Here is a 19,275-nt window from a genome sequence, read left to right as displayed (position 1 = left end):
ACATTTTTATACAGGTCTTCACATTAAAGAGGAGAAGAATTTGAAAGAAGTATTTGTGGGAGGAAATCACATCAGCAAATTCAAGATAAAATAATACAGGAAGGAAAGTTGAGAATTAAAAGTGGTCTAATAATTTGCTTAAGTAAGGCAAAGTAAGAATAATAAGTAACATCAGATTAACACAAAAATATAAGCTCCAGGGAGGTAGATATTTCTGTCTTTTTGTTGGTTGATATGTTCTCTGTTTCTGGAATATTTAGTGTAGAATAGAAGCCCAAAATATTTATTGAACAAATAGATAAATACATAAATGTGCATGATGCAGAAAATCAATCATGGTTCTCCCAGTTGTACAAAACATATCTATGATCCCATGTTCATCAGGACCAACAACCAGGAATGTGGGAATGGTGCAGACTCCAGGACAATGCACTAGATTCTCACTATAAAAGTAAAAAATACAAAATCCTGGTGTTCAAATATCCACCATCTGGCATGGAAAAGCCAGATATGTAAGGGGCTGTGGTACAACAGGATAAGTGAAAAAAAGAATTATATATAAGTATTATCGGTTACAGATTGGTTGAAAAAGTTACAAATAAATGGTAACATTTGAGCATTTTCTAAAAAGATAAGTGAGGGGCGCCTGGGTGGCTCAGTGGGTTAAGCCACTGCCTTTGGCTCAGGTCATGATCTCAGGGTCCTGGGATCGAGTCCCATATCAGGCTCTCTGCTCAGCAGGGAGCCTGCTTCCCTCTCTCTCTCTCTCTCTCTCTCTGCCTGCCTCTGTACCTACTTGTAATCTCTCTTTATCAAATAAATAAATAAAAATCTTTAAAAAAATAATAAAAAAATAAAAAGATGAGTGAGAGGACAAACCCAAAGCAAAGGTACAGACATGTAAAAATTCACAGTGCTTTTGGAGAACAGCAAGCTGTGGATTTCAAACTTTCGAACCATTGCCTAGAACAAGAAATATATATGTATATAATATATATATAATATATATATAACATATTGGAATAATACTCACCTTTACTCATTTTATGTATTTGATATATTCTATTCTATTTCCTTTTTTAATGCTATTGAAGATATATTAAATCAATTTCAAGATCCATTTGTTTGAAAAACATTGGGTTTGAGCATTAAATGAATGTGGTGAGTAGACCACTGAAATGGAAACACAAAGAATGCTCTGCCGGCTGAGCTCCAACTCTTCTCCCATATAGGTGGTTTGCTAGACCTACATTACTTAGAGGGAGACTATGATCTAGGTCCCTTTCCTATTTAAAACAACTCAGTGTGGTAGAAAACATGAGTAAAGAAATTCCTCTCTATAGCAAGCCAATATACAGGAAGGAAAAGTGCCACAGGCCATTTCTACCCTATTCTGGACAGAATTTTTAGGGCTTTCTATTATTCTGGCTAAAGGGTTAAGGGTGTTTGAAAATAAATAACTCTCACGTCTGGAAGCATCCTAAATTCAATTTATATCTAGATTTATCTCAGAGTTTCCGAGAGTCGAATTGTTATACTGAACTACAAAAAAACAAAACTCTTTTCCCTCTCCTATGAATAACTATTTAACTGTATCCACAACAGTCTTTGTTGAAGACTATTTACTGAGCATTCCATGTACCAGGATCTGTTGTAGTGCTAGGAACTACAATAGTGGGGAAACAAAAGTTCAGCCTCTTGGAGTTTATATTTTACAAAACAAAAAACAAAAAATGCAAGAAAACTAAATACATACAAATTGTTAAAGCTATGAAAGAAATAAACAGTATTAGAAAATAATATTTAAGGTAGCTAAGGAAAGCCTCTCTCAGAAGGTAATATTTACGTTGAGATCTAATGGGTGAGAGGGAGCCATTGAAGTCAAGTACTAAGAAGAAAAACAATGTCCCAGGTCCTAGAAGAGCATTAAGTGAAGACCTGAGCCAGGGAAGAGGTTGTTGTTAAAGGCGGCATAGCTTGAGCCCTATACATTGGTAAGAGTAGCAGGAGATGAGATGGGAAGTTATTTGAAGATACTGGATTGTTTCAACACCTAGAATGGGAAGTTACTGGAGAATGAGATGGTCTAAGTTGGGTTTTTTAAAGCTTATTCTTATTTTTTTTTTCTTTCTTTCTTTCTTTTTTTTTTTTTAAGAGACAGAGGGGGACAGAGAGCGAGCACAGGCAGACAGAAAGGCCCACAGAGGCAGGGAGAAGCAGGCTCCCCGCCGAGTAAGGAGCCGGATGTGGGACTCGATTCCAGGACCTTGGGATCATGACCTGAGCGGAAGGCAGCCGCTTAACCAACTGAGCCACCCAGGCGTCCCTAAAGTTCATTCTTATACCTATACGGACAACAGGCTAGATAGCGATATGATTAGAAGTTGGGCCATCTCTTAGAAGACTGATTTCCAGGCAAGCAAAGATGGAGGATTAGACTAGGTTGTTGGCAGTGGAGGAGGAGAAAAGAAGATGGACTGAAGATGTATTTTGGAGGTAGAACCAACAAAACTTATAATCAGAATATACTTAAAAGAGACCAAAAGTGAGTTGAAAATTGGTTAGAGGAGTGAGTGCATCTAAAAGGGGAAGTAAAAGATTTTGAGGAAAGAAAGAATGGGAGAGGTATGCATTAACAGCCTACAAATAATGTATTAAAGTGGTCCCATTTACAACTCTAATTCCATGGCCTGCTCTGTGCTTTTGTGTCCCCACTATTGTAGTTCCTAGCACTACAACAGATGCTGGCACGTAGAATGCTATTTTCTTAAAACAAGTTATCAAACTGGGCCGAAAGAGAAACTGCTTTGAGGACTTTTAGCCTTAAATGGTTGAGCCCAGAACACTGGAAAAACGATAATTTACCCAATGAAAATAATGAAGCAAGATTTAACTAAAATCATTTTAGTGAGAAACAGTAGTTCTGGCTGCACAAATTCCCCAGGGAGCTTTTAAAACTACATGCCCAGGCTCCATGAAGTCGTTCTGATTTAATTCGTTTGAGGTGAGACAGAAGCATAGGTAGTTTTAAAAAGCAGCTCTCATATGAGGAAGTGGTGATGCAACATGGGGGCTTAAGTGGGTAGGAGAAGAATAAATGAAACAAGATGGGATTGGGAGGGAGACAAACCATAAGTGACTCTTAATCTCACAAAACAAACTGAGGGTTGCTGGGGGGAGGGGGTTTGGGAGAAGGGGGTGGGATTATGGACATTGGGGAGGGTATGTGCTTTGGTGAGTGCTGTGAAGTGTGTAAACCTGGTGATTCACAGACCTGTACCCCTGGGGATAAAAATATATGTTTATAAAAAATAAAAAATTAATTTAAAAAAAAAAAAAAAAAGCAGCTCTCCTGAGCAGCAAGAATTGAGAGTCCTGAGTGAGAGGTACAGAGGAGGCCAGGTCAATAAACCTCTTCCATTAAATGAAGGATTAATAAAATGGGGTGAAGAAACTTTTTCTCCCAGATAAGAAACACAGGCCCAGTGGCTAAATAGACACAGTTCAAAAGTCAATTTTCCTCAACGTATGTTTTTTGAGTCTGGGAGAAACTTTTATTCTCACAGTGTTAGGAACACAGACCCTCACGGAGACATCACACGTGTTTCAAAGTACATTTTATTTCTATTATGAACAACACAGGGGGAGAAATTAACCCCTGACAGTTGACTGAAAGAAAAACAGAAGAGGAAGAGCTTGTATCTACCCCGGACAAACAATCACACAGGAAAAAAAGAGTTGCAGTGGAAAAGCGATCACAAGGGTGGAAAGACTCCGTTACTTCTGAATTTAAAAATTATAACTGGTTACCAAAATACAGCTGGCAATGACTTTCAGTGTATCACGTCACCCTTGCTTTTCACCTGTTCTTCAGTCTGAACCCTTCCAAGATGTAACTCTTGAATGAGCCACTCAATCACCACAGCAGGACTAAGACCCAAGTGTTCTCCTCACATAGAGACCAGAAACAAAATCTGGCTGCAATGAAGATTCCTTGTTGCTGGTGCGTGAAGGCAAGAGGAGTCCTAGGATGGTGGTGTCACTGAAATCAAAACCAAAGCCTCACACCGTCAGGGGTTTTCTTTGTTGTATTTACACCTTCTTTGCACTCCACGAAAACAGACAAAGAAAACGTGCAGTGCAACTTCTAAATCTCCATCTGGAGAGCTCTGGGAGCAGTAGCGGTCCAGGTGAGTTGGCACCGTGGGAAGGGGGTCGCCCAGACAGTTCGGTGTAGTAACGTCAGGGAGTGGAGCACACACGACAAGCGTGGACTTTCAGTCACGCGAGTGAGAGGACTTCAGTGAAAGCAAAAGAGACTTGAGGAGCTAAGGGTAAGAGGTGGAACGTACCAGGAAACAGAATTTGGGTGTGGTGGGTGCGAAAGGGATTCCAAAACCTTAGAGAAGCAGAGCCGTGCAGAGTTCAGAGGCTTCCGGCAGGCACCCGCCCGGCGACCTCCCAGGAAGTGGGAGGTACGAGCAGGCACTACAAGTCCCAGAAGCCCCCGCCCCCTGGAGCCCGCGCCGAGCCGCGCAAAGCCCGCTGGGAGCCGGTCGGAGCCGCCAAGATGTCGCTGCCCAAGAAAAGAAAGCTTGAGTCGGGGGGCGGCGGCGAAGGAGGGGAGGGAACTGAAGAGGAAGATGGCGGAGAGCAGGAGGCGGCTCTGCCGCGACCCCGGAGGGCTAGGAGGGAGCGGGACCAGCTGTACTATGAGTGCTATTCAGACATATCGGTCCACGAGGAGATGATTGCGGACCGTGTCCGGACTGATGCCTACCGCTTGGGCATCCTGCGGAACTGGGCAGGACTGAGGGGCAAGACTGTGCTGGACGTGGGCGCGGGCACCGGCATTCTTAGCATCTTCTGTGTACAGGCCGGGGCCCGGCGCGTGTACGCGGTGGAGGCCAGCGCCATCTGGCAACAGGCCCGGGAGGTGGTGCGGCTCAACGGGCTGGAGGACCGGGTGCACGTCCTGCCGGGGCCGGTGGAGACGGTGGAGTTGCCGGAGCAGGTGGATGCCATCGTGAGCGAATGGATGGGCTACGGACTCTTGCACGAGTCTATGCTGAGCTCTGTGCTCTACGCGCGGACCAAGTGGCTGAAGGAGGGCGGTCTTCTCCTGCCGGCTTCCGCCGAGCTCTTCGTGGCGCCCATCAGCGACCAGATGCTTGAGTTGCGCCTGGGCTTCTGGAGCCAGGTGAAGCAGCTCTACGGTGTGGACATGAGCTGCTTGGAGAGCTTCGCCACGCGCTGCCTTATGGGCCACTCGGAGATCGTGGTGCAGGGTTTGTCCGGGGAGGACGTGCTGGCCCGGCCGCAGTGCTTTGCTCAGCTGGAGCTGGCCCGCACCGGCCTGGAGCAGGAGCTGGAGGCTGGGGTGGGCGGGCGCTTCCGCTTCAGTTGCTATGGCTCAGCGCCCATGCATGGCTTTGCCATCTGGTTCCAGGTGACCTTCCCCGGAGGGGACTCGGAGAAACCCCTGGTGCTGTCCACCTCGCCTTTTCACCCGGTCACGCACTGGAAGCAGGCACTCCTCTACCTGAACGAGCCTGTGCAAGTGGAACAAGATACGGACATTTCCGGAGAGATCACGCTGCTGCCCTCCCGGGATAACCACCGTCTCCTGCGCGTGCTGCTGCGCTACAAAGTGGGAGACCAGGAGGAAAAGACCAAAGACTTTGCAATGGAGGACTGAGGGTTGCCTTTTCTCCCAGCTACCTTCCGAGGCGGCCAGACCTGCGTGGTAGAGGCGGAGGGGGGTCGGAGGAGAAAGGGAGATTCCACGTGCAAGTAGGGGGCAATATCTTCTGTCTCCCTTTTTCCTCATGGCTCCTGGGGAGGTAGAATGACTTCAGTCTCCCTTCGAGGAGATTCTCCTGGCGAAATTTATTTAGAAAGTGAATCCCGATGCCCCCAAGGATGGAAACGGCTTGTTTATTAATGGGCTTCTTTAAGTCTCAAAAGCATGTGGTACCAAGCACTTGTATTTCTATTTCTTTTATTCCCCGGGTAGAAAGCAAACACACTTTAGAAGAAAATTTCAGTTTATCAAGGCTCATGCACATCCCTGACACCTCACACCTAAATCTGAAGCCAGGGAGAGGGTAAAGGGGTTTATAGTTAGATTCCATAAATTTCCAGTAAGACTTAAGTATCTCTCCAGAGCCATATTCTATTATTCTCTAAATTCCCTCCTTCCCTAGGTGCCTCTAGACTTCAGTCTTCCTCGTTGTTTTTTAAATAAACTTCGCGTCTGGTAATGAGAGGGAGAAAAGTGAGGAAGCAGTTTGAATAACCCTGTTCTTACACTTACTATCATAGGGTGCTAAAGTTGAACACGTTTCTCCACTGAATAAAATAGGCTATATATAATTGTGCAGCATACCCCCCAAATGTAAAAGGTACATTTAGGAGAAAAACATCTGAAAGTGAAGTAGTATGCGTTTTTTTTTTTTTTATTCTTGTCTTTACTATTAAGATTTAACCAAGAACTTTTTATGTTACATAATAGTTTTGTGTGATTTTTATTAAACCAGCTAATAGAAGGTTTTCTGAACCCAACCCAAGAGTTTGTTCATCATATTGGGTAAATTGTTTAGGCACTCTAAATTAAAAGTATTTTCCCAGCTAGAGAAGTGCACTGATTTAAACTCATTTAGAGAGATATGTGATCTGGCCTACTTACATCAAGTGAAATTTCCTTTTTTAGTGTTTTTTTTTTTCCTTCTTTTTAGCTCAGCCAAATGTGAAAGTTGTGAATTTCGGAAAATCATTTGTAATGAAGTGTGAGTCATGTTATCAAATTTATTTCATGGATGTTTCCCTCCTTATTCCTGTGGCAAATAAAACATTGGCATTCTATTTTTATAGATGAAGTAAGAAGTCTTGTGTACTGTGACTTATAATGCTTTTGCCTTTTGAATATTGCCAGTTTTTAAGAAAAGTGTTACAACCCTTCAGAATATAGCTTCAGGGTAATTTATGCTTAATGTATGTTTTCTCTTCATACTGGTAGCTTTTGTATCCTAATAGAAAACAGGAGTGAAAAAGTGGTATTTGAAGTGATCCAACTTAGTTTCGTTTACTGTAATGAGTTTTCTCCTTTATTCATTGTGTATTAAAAATACCAAAGTATTATAACCAATTTGCTAAAGTTTAGTGTTAACATGAGACCTTCCATTATGAAGGGAAACAAAAAATGACTTTACAAGATCCAAGCAATAACAGCAACTGTTGTCACCATTTTGATAGTTAACAGTCTATATAAATGGTGCAGTCATAGTGAGGTAGCCCTGATTTAAGCTGGAGGTATAAAATAGGTCCTCTTTTTTTTTAGGGTCAACTATATAAGATGAACATTTATTTATTTAGAATTTTAGTGTATGGTTTTGGGTAGATTTCTGATATTTTTTAACTTCCTATAAGAATCCCTTTGCTGTGTGGGCAGACAAAAGCATTCCCCTCAATCACATTTTTTTAAAAATATCTTTTTATAACAATGTGCATATTATAGAGCTCTTGTTATCAGTATAAGCACGCAAAGATAGCACCAGTTAAAACTTAGAGAAACTATAGAAGCAAAAACTATTTCATATTTAGGCAAAGTGAGCTTTAATATTCTTGTTACTATTTCCCAAAAGAAAAATGAGTTACAAAAATATAGCTGCTAAAGCAGTGAGTCAAGAGACAGCATAGCATATAGCTAAAAGCTGGACTTAAGCCAGATAGATCCTGATGGAATCTAGGCTCCACCACTAAAACCGTGTGACCTTGGGCAAAATACTTAACCTCTGCGTTTTTCCAGTGCTCTCATGCAAACAGTATAACAATCATACCTGCTCCATAGATATGTAATACATGCAATGCCGGGAATACAGTTAATATGTGTAGTTAATACTGTGAACACATAGTGCCTGGTACACAGTAAAATCTCAGTGATTCCTAACTATTGTAATTACAGAAAACTACTATGCAAACCTGAAGCATTTGGCCACGTGTAAAATGTGCTACAGAATAAATATTCAACATTCTGATTTTCTTGCAGGTTTGTTTGGCAGTATCAGCACAGCTGCGTATGACTGGACACCAGATGATCCAAACCCTTTGGAGTGACAACACTTCCAGAAGGATGAGAGCATGACATGCTCCAATAAGCGGGCACTGTCCATTATCTGTGTGAGCTGGTACTGATTGCCTGGGTCATTTGGACCACAGGAAGAACTGTCAGCCCTAAGGAGGGAAAAACATAATGAAGTACTACCTGCTTTCTTCAGACATCTTACATTTATTTAGCATTGTGAAACTTTCCAAATATTTACATTAATTCACTGGACCTGTGGATATTTTATTGAGTATGCCAGAAAACAGTCATTGTGATAAGCACTTAGGATACAAACCAATAAAACATGGTTTTTGCTTCCAAGTAGGTATGTTCATAGGATAAACCAAAAAGGAAAATACATCAATAATGGGATGCTTGGGATGTAGGTGTTAAGAACAGCAGGTAATTTACCTTCACTTTACATACTCGAAAGAAGACTGACACAGATATTGAAGGATTTCCCTAAGGTTATGTAACTAATTCTTGACAGCTGAACACAACTATCTTAATTCCTATCCCCAACCTTTTAGTTTAAAAAAATTTCAAAGGAGTTATATCTCATAGGTCTCAAAGAGCCACCCTTCAAGATCTCAAAATTGACATTACTAGGTACTCCTAAAATACACCACGTACCCATTGCCTCAACAGGGCTAATCAAGTGTGACATTCTTTCTGAGGCCTCCAGAACACAATGCTCACTGCAGTAGCAAAGAGAAGTAGATGAACTCTGCCATTTTGGCTATAGGTAGTAGCATTCAATGGAACAAGTGTTCACTCATTTAATTTAATAAACAACTATCTAACAATTAAGTCCTATGATAAGCAAATGCTACCCTCAATTGTGATACAATAGGGGAATAAATTTATCTGCATCAGTAGTTTGCATACATTCTTTAGCCTAGAAAGACATTCAACTAAATCTCACCTCTGCTGGAGCAAGGGTGAGAATCTAACCTTAAAATTCCTCCAAAGTGAGAAAGTGTTAACTTATCATCACAAAGATTATGAGATCCTCAGAGAAAAATGCGATAGTAATGAGGAAGATAATTAATGAGACTATATCTCAAAATGTTCTATATGCCTGTAGGATAAGACATTTGAAACAAAAAATCTGGACTTCACTAAAAACAAAATTTTAATAAAAAGACATGACCAGTAACACTGGAATTGTGCTTCTTGGCAGCTTTGATGATTACTCAATATTATTTCTAATAATATCTTGGAATAAAGACTGATGAAGATTTCAGTTGATCAAGTAGCTACCTTTTTAACTCTAAAAACAATCACTTATATGGGGTATCTGGATGACTTAGCAGGTTAAGCATCTTTCTGTTGAGGTCATGATCCCAGGGTCCTGGGGTTGAGAGCCCCATGTCAGGCTCCCTGCTCCTCCCTGCTCCAGAAGAAGTCTGCTTCTCCCTCTCTCTCTTCCTCCTCCTGCTTGCGCTCTCTTTTTCTCTTTCTCTCGGTCAAATAAAATCTTTTTTAAAATAAATAAATAAAAATCACTTAAAACAGACATTTTAAAATAGAGAGCTGTGAGGAAGGAAAACATTCCTTCTTTCTTCAGGCTGTGCCCTGCATGAAAAAGAAGGCGGGATGGAAGTTAATCCTCCCCATGCTTTTTCAAGTGCTTTACAAGCATTCTTGGGATCACACGATGTACACATTTGTGAAAGTCATATCACATTCTGCAATATTGTGCACAAAAAGTAACAGAAAATTCATTGGGTGGACAACCAAAACTTTAACCAGGAGTACAATGAATACCAATAAAAAATAGTAGGAATTTAAAAAAGATGTTAATTCTAATAAACACTGCAGTAAATAAGACAGCTTGACAAAAGAGCAAAAGGAAGAGTTCCTGAGACAAAGCAAAATGTACAAAAATGGAGTGGAGGTTTAATAAACATTCAAGACCTAGAAGATGTGGCCAATAGTTCCAAGACAAAGAACATAGGGTGTGATACATTTCTTTTTGACTAGTTCCATTCAAGTGGGTCAGTGTACTTTCTGTTCGGTGGCTGTTGCCTGGTAGTATGCATAAACCAACCAATATCCATGTTATGTTCTGACATTGTTCCTTTATTTCTCAATATCATTTGAATTTATTTGTTTACAGAAACATGAATGACACCAGAACGTGCTATCCTTTTTTCAACTTCCAGAAATTAAAGGAATTCAAAGCTCCACTGGGTTTACAGCTCTTTCTCTTTAATGCAAATTTTCTTAAAAGGAAAATGGAATGGAGATGGGGAGGTTTACAGGTGGCCATAACCATCCTTCAGTATGAATATACTTATTGTATTATTTTGGTCACCAGAAAAGATCAACAGGAAAGGAGAATAGAAATCCTGAGGAGTATAGAGTGAAAGGAAAATAGCTGAGTGTTCAGAAGATGGTTAGATAGTGGAATTGGGGATGGGGGAGTTTCTCCAGAGTCCAAGGGCAACCTAAAAGATATCTTAGGGTCAGCCAAAGAGATACGAAGTTAGTGAGAGAAAACATTAAGTGAAGATTAAAATCCCCATACACACATTTTGCCCACATCTCCAATTCCTTAGGGTAAAATTTTTTCTGAAGTAATGGGCTCAGAACATAACTAAGAGTATTTTGATTGGTTACAAACTACTGCTTATTTTGATATTTGTCCTTAACCTCTTATTTCAGCTTAATTTCTAAACTGTTCTATTTCAGAACTGTTCAGACTGTTCTATTTCAGAACTCCTTAATTCTTTCAAATTTGTGAACAAAGCCTCCAACCTCCCTTATCTCAAGCTATGTGCAGATTAATAACGGGTGGCATGGAATGGGATGACAGTAGACCTTTTAAAACAAACAAACAAGAAACCTCTTGCAGTTTTGCTCTTGATAAAATTATCACATTTAAGAACAAAGTGTAGAATTCTAACTTTAAATTATAAATGGTGGTGGAGAATGGATTAAGATCCACAAATGGTTAAAACATTCATTTTATGCATCCATTGGAATTACACTCTTTACCAGGAATTTCTATAAAAATAACAAACTGCTTATTGTAATGTGAACTTCTCACTCTACTATCATTTATCATCTCGTTAGTTATAAGAATAGGAAACATTTAAATTGTTAAGAATGTACAGTAAAAGACAATTAAAAAGAGAGGATTTGGAAAATCTACAGATTACACCATCCTTGAATAACTGAGAGTTTACTTTAGTCAGAATAATTAAGAAAAAACATAAAGAGAATGACAGCAATTACAAGGGGATTTTAATACAAAATAAAATTTGAAACTAACAGGAAATGTGTTGTTTGCAATAAATACAATTTAGTATTAGCTAGCTTTGTTTGAACCCCAGGGGGATTTTATAGAGCCCAGACATTATTATAAAATTGGTTCACATATAAAGTAATTCCATGGTACTAGGCCCAAGAAAAATTGGCGTCAGCATAGTAAGTTCTTAAATAGATAAGAGAACAGCTGAATTATTCTAAGCAATCAGTTAAGGTTCTTAAAAGTAAAACTAGACCAATAAACGATGTGGTCATTGCACCAGTCCCATAATGATGTTACTAAAGACATCAAAATGATATATTGTTCAATGCTAAAATATGTGATATAGTTGTCAGGGAGATATCATTTTTCTTTTTTTGATTCATTATCTGATTTATTTTATACCAGATAATAATGTATGCATAGAGACATACAGTGAAAACAGCATATGCTGAAACTTTATACCAAATGATATTCAAATGCACCAGCTACTACTGCTCAGCATGTAGAATGTTTTCATGCAATAATGGTATATTAATCAAACTGTGCAAAGTCTCATTAAAATCAATGATGTATTAACTTTGTTTACCTCACATCAGTTATACATAATAAAATAATGTTCTTTCATCTAGGAAAGCTCCATATCTATTATAATTTCACTTAAAGTAAACCCCTCCTTTTGTTAGACATGCCTCAGCATACATAGAGTCCTGATACTTATGTAAAGCATTCTCATTAATTTTTAAACCATTATTGAGTGCCTAATGTGCTATATGCATTTTAAGTACTTTATCTTACTTACTCTTTAAAATAGCTTTCTGAAGTAGTTCTGTTATCAATCCCATCATACAGATGAGAAAACAAAGGCATAGAGTTTGGTGAATTGCCTAAGACCACATGGAGAAAAAGCGACAGAGCTTGGGACACATCTCCTAAATTCCCAACATCTAACCTAGTACACTATCCCATCTATGATGCCTGGGCTCTCAGTAGTTAAGATTTCATCTATAGTCACTTAAAATATGTAGGTCATTGTCTTAGGCCAAGATCCCCATAAGCAGACCTTGAGACAAGAATACATATTAAAGTGTTTATCAAAAAGTGTTCCCAGAAGAAGCCAGAAGGGCAGTTGGGAAGCAGAATTAGTAAGAGAAGGAGATGAGTCTAGAGTGTGTTATTAAACCAAATTCTAAGAAAGGGAACTTTGACTGAGTCCTACAGAGATGCTCTGGAGACGGTGCAAATCACATCCCAGAATGTCCCCAGTGAGGGAGCAAGATATCTGGGACATTCATACCTTCTCACCTCTCAGACATTGGTTAATGCCTGCCTCTAGGGACATGTAAATTTCTAGGCATGTCCCAGCTCTTCTGGGTGGGCATGGCAGTTTTCACAGCCTAAAGACAATCCCCCAGCTCAGGATTACCAGTGAAGAAAAGTTAAAAGTACGGGGAGAGCAGATATACAAGAAGGATGAAAAGTAATATACAGGGAATAATGGAGCACTAGTAGGATGTGGCTACTATCATAAATATCCTTCCGGAGATTCTTTTACATTCTAAGTAGTTAAGTAGTTACAGACACTCGGTTTTGTTTATGTCCCTTTTTCCTTAGTCTTCTAAAAGCTTCATGAGTAAAAGTATAAATATAATAAATGTGTAGAAGGAAGAAGTTAATCTCCTATTCCCCACAGTTTAGAATGTATCTTTCTATTACATCTTCTTATATACCCATTTATGTAAGTTTTTCTTAAATATGCAGACAATCTCTGTCAAATAAATAAAATCTTTAAAAAACTAAAATAAAAAAATAAATATGTAGACATATTATACATGTTACTCTGAAAACTGTTTTGTGGGGATTAAAATACATACACTAAATGTCCCCTGAAGTCAATGTATGTATCTATAACTTATTAATAGCAATATGAAAATGTATGGTATACATAATCCATAATTAATCAAATGAATTTTCTATTGATAAACAGTGGTTTGCAATTCTTTACTACTACAAATTTTATTTACCTTTCTCTTTTTCTATTCTCTCACTAGGTAAGCTCAGCTTATCCAGTCCATTACTATAAATTGTATACCATTCATATGCTGATGATTCCTGAATTTATATTGTTACACTTGACATCTCTCCTGCATTTCAGAGTCATATGTACAACTTCTTAATTGTCATCTATACTTAGATATAACAGGCATCTCAAACCCAACATAATCAAACTGGTTTATATAAATAATGTTATGTATATAATTATATGCATAATTTTACCATATATGTATATATCCCTAAACAGCATATTTTTAGGTTTTGCTTGTTTTTTAAAAACCAATATATATTTATTAAATATATTTTTTAAATAGCCAGAACTTCAATCCTCTACACAACTCTATCTTTAGTAAAGAGTTAATATGTTTCTTGAAGACTTGACAATAGCACAAATCATTACATCAGATTCTGATCATGGGTCTTTATTGATTGGTTGTTGCATGAGACTACTATGTTTGGTATTGGCATATCAAGAAACAAAGGACAAAGTCCTGGGCTGACTGAGTCTTTTTTTTTTTTTTTTAATTTCTTTTCAGTGTAACAGAATTCGTTGTTTATGCACCACACCCAGTGCTCCGTGCAATACGTGCCCTCCATAAAACCGACCACCTGGCTCCCCGAACCTCCCACCCTCCACCCTTCAAAACCCTCACATTGTTTTTCAGAGTCCATAGTCTCTCATGGTTCATCTCCCCTTCCAATTTCCCTCAACTCCCTTCTTCTCTCCATCTCTCCATGTCTTCCGTGTTATTTGTTATGCTCCACAAATAAGTGAAACCATAGGATACTTGACTCTCTCTGCTTGACTTATTTCACTCAGCATAATCTCTTCCAGTCCCGTTCATGTTGATACAAAAGTTGGGTATTCATCCTTTCTGATGGAGGCATAACACTCCGTAGTGAATATAGACCACATCTTCCTTATCCATTCGTCCATTGAAGGGCCTCTTGGTTCTTTCCACAGTTTGGCGACCGTGGCCATTGCTGCTATAAACATTGGGGTACAGATGGCCCTTCTTTTCACTACATCTGTATCTTTGGGGTAAATAATCAGTAGTACAATTGCAGGGTCATAGGGAAGCTCTATTTTTAATTTCTTAAGGAATCTCCACCCTGTTCTCCAAAGTGGCTGCACCAACTTGCATTCCCACCAACATTGTAAGAGGATTCCCCTTTCTCCACATCCTCTCCAATACACGTTGTTTCCTGTCTTGCTAATTTTGGCCATTCTAACTGGTGTAAGGTTGTATCTCAATTTGGTTTTAATTTGAATCTCCATGATGGCTAGTGATGATGATCATTTTTTATGTGTCTGATAGCCATTTGCATGTCTTCATTGGAGAAGTGTCTGTTCATATCTTCTGCTCATTTTTTTTGACATGATTATCTGTTTTGTTTGTGTTGAGTTTGAGAAGTTCTTTATAGATCCTGGGTAGCTGACTGAGTCTTAAGAGGAGAGCAAGCATCTCAATTTTTCAAAGGCAGTGAGTATTGTAACACATTATAGGTTCAGTGTGGAATGAATCACACAGACAAGTTTGGTCATTGCAAGATTGGGAAATCAGAGCTTCTCATTGAAAATGGAGGCATGGAACTTTCTGATTCTCATGCATGTCAAGACTCCAGCTGACATACTCTCCGTTTGGAACATCCTTTCCTTAGACTATATATTTCACTCTTTCTCCCCTTCTTTCAGTTCTCTGCTTAAATGTCACATCAGACTGACATTTCCTTGACTACCATAATGAAAATAGTCCTCTTCACCACAGGTAGCATTTTCCCTTTGTGATTTAAAATTCAGTTATTTACTTCTTTAGTGTCCTTCTCATAATGTAAGATTTGTGCGTATAGGAATCTTGTCTCCATCATTCACAGCTATCTATCCATTGCCTAAAACATTATCTGGTACAAATTAGGTATTCAATAAATATTTGTTAAGTAAATGGGCCTTGTGAACCAAATGGAATTTCTATAAGAAGACAAAGGAGGTATTCTAAGCAAGGACAAAGATTTGAAAAACAAGTGCTTAGTTTTTTTCAATCAAAGTCTATAGATGGAAATTTCAGTGATACCTGGCATGCTGAAAATATCACAGATGGACAGTGCAAATGACTGGGCTTGCCAACACTAGAATAATCCTAGTGAGTTTACAGCCAGTGAGCCTAGGGTGTCTACCAATATTCCCTGAGCACACAATAAATCTTATCAAAGATGACTGGGTTAGATCTTTAGAAATAAAATTTTGAAAGGCATAAAAAAACAAAAGTGTTGATAAGATTTTCAAAATGATTGGTTTCTTTTTGGGGATTTCTATGAACAAAAGAGGAAGACCAAAAACTATAACAAAGGATAAAAATGAAACCAAGGTATAATTTATTAAGGTCGATGAAATCTTTTTTTCAAAGTTATATTTTGACAACCAGTTTACTCAGATTTCTCTCCAGTTATGCTCTGACAAGTAGGTGTCTGTCCGTCTTCTCTTCCCCACGAGGCCTGAATGGATGAGATCCCACAGAATTTCTCAAAAGCCACTGAAGGAATCATAGACCTGTGTGTTCTTCATTCATTGTCAGCTGCAGTGCTTAATTTATCTTTAAATGCTATGGACAAAGACATCATAGGGACCTTATTTCTTCACCAATGCTATTATAACCAAGCATGAAATTCTCCAAACAAAATGGGACAAATAGGGTGCCTGGGTGGCTCAGTTGGTTAAATGTTTACCTTTGGCTCAGTTAATCACAGGGTCTTGGGATAGAGCCCCACATTGAGCTTCCTGCTCAGTGGCAAGCCTGCTTCTCCCTCTCCCTACCTCTGCCCCTGCTTGTGCATACTCTCTCTCTCTTCTCAAAAATAAATATATATTTTTTTTTAAGTAAGGCAAATATTTTTTATGTTCTGAGTCATTTGGGTTATGTCTACAATGCCACGAGGCACCTGGATGGCTTGGGTGGTTAAGTATCCTACTTTTGATTTCAGCCCAGGTCATGATCTCAGGGTCCTGAGGTCAATCCCCAAGCTGGACTCCATGTTGGATGTGTAGCCTGCTTAAGATTCTGTCTCTCTCCTTCTTCCCTCTCCCTTTACCCCTCCCCTCTCACAGGTTTGCACTCTTTCTCTTAAAAAAAAAAAATATATATATATATATATATATAGAGAGAGAGAGAGAGAGAGAGACTATATAGACACATCTTAAATATGAGCAATTTTGCCCTAAATGATAAACTGTTTAAAAATATTTAAAAAATGCATTTTTATGGTATCAGTGTTCTTCATATTAGATTGAAATATTTCTGTCACCACAAGAAAGAATTCATGAGCAAACTTCCCCTAAAAGTGAAAGTTTCTCTCTCAGATTGAATTTGCTCATCAAGGAACTTACTTTGTGGAGTCCATTTTGCATTGTTCTGATTTACCCTGTTAGTTAACTATGCACATAGACACACACATTTATGCACATAGACACACACATTTATGGACATACATGTACATACACACACACTTTTTAGAAATGCTTGAAACAGACCAAAAGGCAGCATCTACTGGAAAAATGTGATTCAGTTCCTGAAAACACGGTGTTATTATCCCAATAAACATCATCCAATTCTTTAGCTCCTTTCCTTCATGTGTGCGGCCACATTTGCCTGTATAGAACACGCATCTTCTCCCCTTTCCTTTCCTGTCCAGCCTTTAAGAACTGCTTAAACTCTACCCTCCTGCTATTTCCTCATCTCCCCACTGGAAAGAATCTCTTCACAATCTCACATTATATTTTACTTGCTTTACTGTTTGGGGCTGGAGCGGGTCAACTCTAGATTAGTTTTATTGTCCTATAAGGGCAGGGCACATTTCTGATTGCTCTTTACATGCTCTACCTTACCCAGCATATAGTATTTGATAGTTTTTATTCTGTAACACTCAGTGTGTTTCTTCCTGTTCCTCAGGAAACAGAGTGTTTTTATAGTTTAAGGCAGAATTCCTGGTTTAACTGATTTTACAAAAGGCCTTAGATGAACTCGGCATCCATATATTAGAAAATTCTATTACTAAAAGAATTCTATTACTAAAAGAATATCAAAATACTGCATCCCAAACAAAAGACTGTATATTTTTAATTGAACAATAACTCTGAGAGTAAGTTCTGTCTGGCAAAATAATAAAGCATCTATTTATAGAATAAAATTGAACATGTTCCTAAAAAAACTTAACCAATCTGCAAGTTTTAGTGGAAAGAAAGTCATCCAAAACAATGCATATACCAGCTTCTGCTATAATTAGAAAAAATTATAATTAAATAATTATCATTAAAATTGCTTCAGTATAATGTTTACAGTTCATCTGTATCTATTCTATACATATGAAATATGACATCACTATAAAGTGTAATTATTTCCAGAAACTTTAAAGTGTCTTTAATTAAACATTTTTCACAATATATTCACTGTAAGTCACTTTATCTCATAAAAAAATAGGTAATATTTTAACTAGATCTTGACAAAAATGCATTAAATCTGTTTTTTAAAATGTTTTATTACTTGCAAGTTTCAGCCTGATGTGATTTTAAAATAGCCAAGTTATAAACCGCTGAAAATTGGAGTTTATAATGGAAATACTGACAGACCCTTAACTTTCAGAAGGAAGAAAACCCTGCTGTAATAACCTGGACCGACGTCGCTGCAGTCAGCACGTTCACGTAACCAGGCTGCTATGGGATTTCAGACACGAAAGTGGTTGAACACTTGCCGAACGATTTTCCTGTTTCTAAAATTTTAGCAAAATCATTTCCTCTAAAAAGTTATTGTAACAAACAAGTATGAAGCTCCCCCCCCCCTTTTTCTTTTTTTCAACGATGTCTCCTATTCTCTTCTCCCATTGCTGGTTTCCACCAAGCTTTTCCATTTCCGTGTAAGGCATCTCCACCTACCAGTTAGTTATTTAAGCCACAAAAATGAGAGGTCCGTTGTTACTCATGTTACTTCTTCATCACATCTGATCGGTTGCAAATACGGAGGCTTTTACTGCCAAAATATATTTTGAAACCAGTTATTCCTATCATCCCTGCCATCACCTTCGTCCATGGCAATGAAAACGCAGGCCGAGCGCATCGCAGTAGCCTTCTTATTTGCATGTCAGGATAAACAGTCGATGATGGAAAGTTATTTACAGAATCCCAGCAAATAAAGTGGTAGGAATAATAGCATGAGAATATCACCATTTCACAACCCACAATGAAATAATGGATCTTCGGAATGATCACCCATAGTTGCTAAAACCAGGAGGGGAGTGGTGAGTGGAGAATTTCTTTTTCTTTCCTTCCTTCCTTCTTTCCTACCTTCCTTCCTTCCCCATCTCCCTCTCTCCCTCAGGCCTCAAGATTTATGGGAAATACAGGGAATGGAGGAATAAGTTAAACAACACCACTAAGAAGCAAGCAGCCAAATCCAAAATGTGAGAATTCTACAGAAAAACAACAGCCTAATTCCTCCCACAAATCAATGGTGTATATAAGGTAGAGATGGGGGGGGATGGTTTGTTATAGAATAAGAGTCTTAAAAGATGTAACAACTAAGTGCAATACGAGGACCTAATTGGGTCTGATACAAAGAAATCATTTGTAATACTCATATTTGAGGCAATGAGGGAAATTCAAATATGGACATACCAAGAATGAAGAAATTATCATTAATTCTTTAGGTATGAAAATGGCAATGAAATTTTTTTAAATGTTTGTACCAGAGATACATAATAAAAATACTTGTGGATGAGATTACGTGATCTATGGTATTTGCTTTAAAAAGTCCAGGGGGAAAAAAAAAAAGGAGGGGTGAAGAAGGAAGAAGAGCAACACATGCTGGTAACT

The 19,275-nt window shown here is 38.6% G+C and overlaps 1 protein-coding gene and 1 long non-coding RNA gene across 2 annotated transcripts in view; one reads left to right on the top strand and one right to left on the bottom strand.

Annotated features, from left to right (window-relative positions):
* Positions 1-4,453, bottom strand: part of LOC116567445 — a 169,883-nt gene extending 165,430 nt beyond the window's left edge. The window contains exon 1 of the long non-coding RNA XR_004276221.1: positions 4,353-4,453. This is a non-coding gene — a long non-coding RNA (uncharacterized LOC116567445). The remainder of the gene's footprint in view (positions 1-4,352) is intronic.
* A 65-nt stretch (positions 4,454-4,518) lies between these two features.
* On the top strand, positions 4,519-6,861 carry PRMT6 (protein arginine methyltransferase 6). Its single transcript, XM_032302500.1, has one exon. It carries the CDS (start codon positions 4,571-4,573, stop codon positions 5,696-5,698), a length of 1,128 nt encoding a protein of 375 aa, XP_032158391.1. The 5' UTR covers positions 4,519-4,570; the 3' UTR covers positions 5,699-6,861.
* Positions 6,862-19,275: the final 12,414 nt, after the last annotated feature.

The sequence above is a fragment of the Mustela erminea genome, chromosome 10, assembly GCF_009829155.1.
Source record: "Mustela erminea isolate mMusErm1 chromosome 10, mMusErm1.Pri, whole genome shotgun sequence".
NCBI classification, from domain to species: domain Eukaryota; kingdom Metazoa; phylum Chordata; class Mammalia; order Carnivora; family Mustelidae; genus Mustela; species Mustela erminea.
The sequence above is the reverse complement of the archived record's forward strand: the minus strand, read 5'-3'. Positions and strand labels throughout refer to the sequence as shown.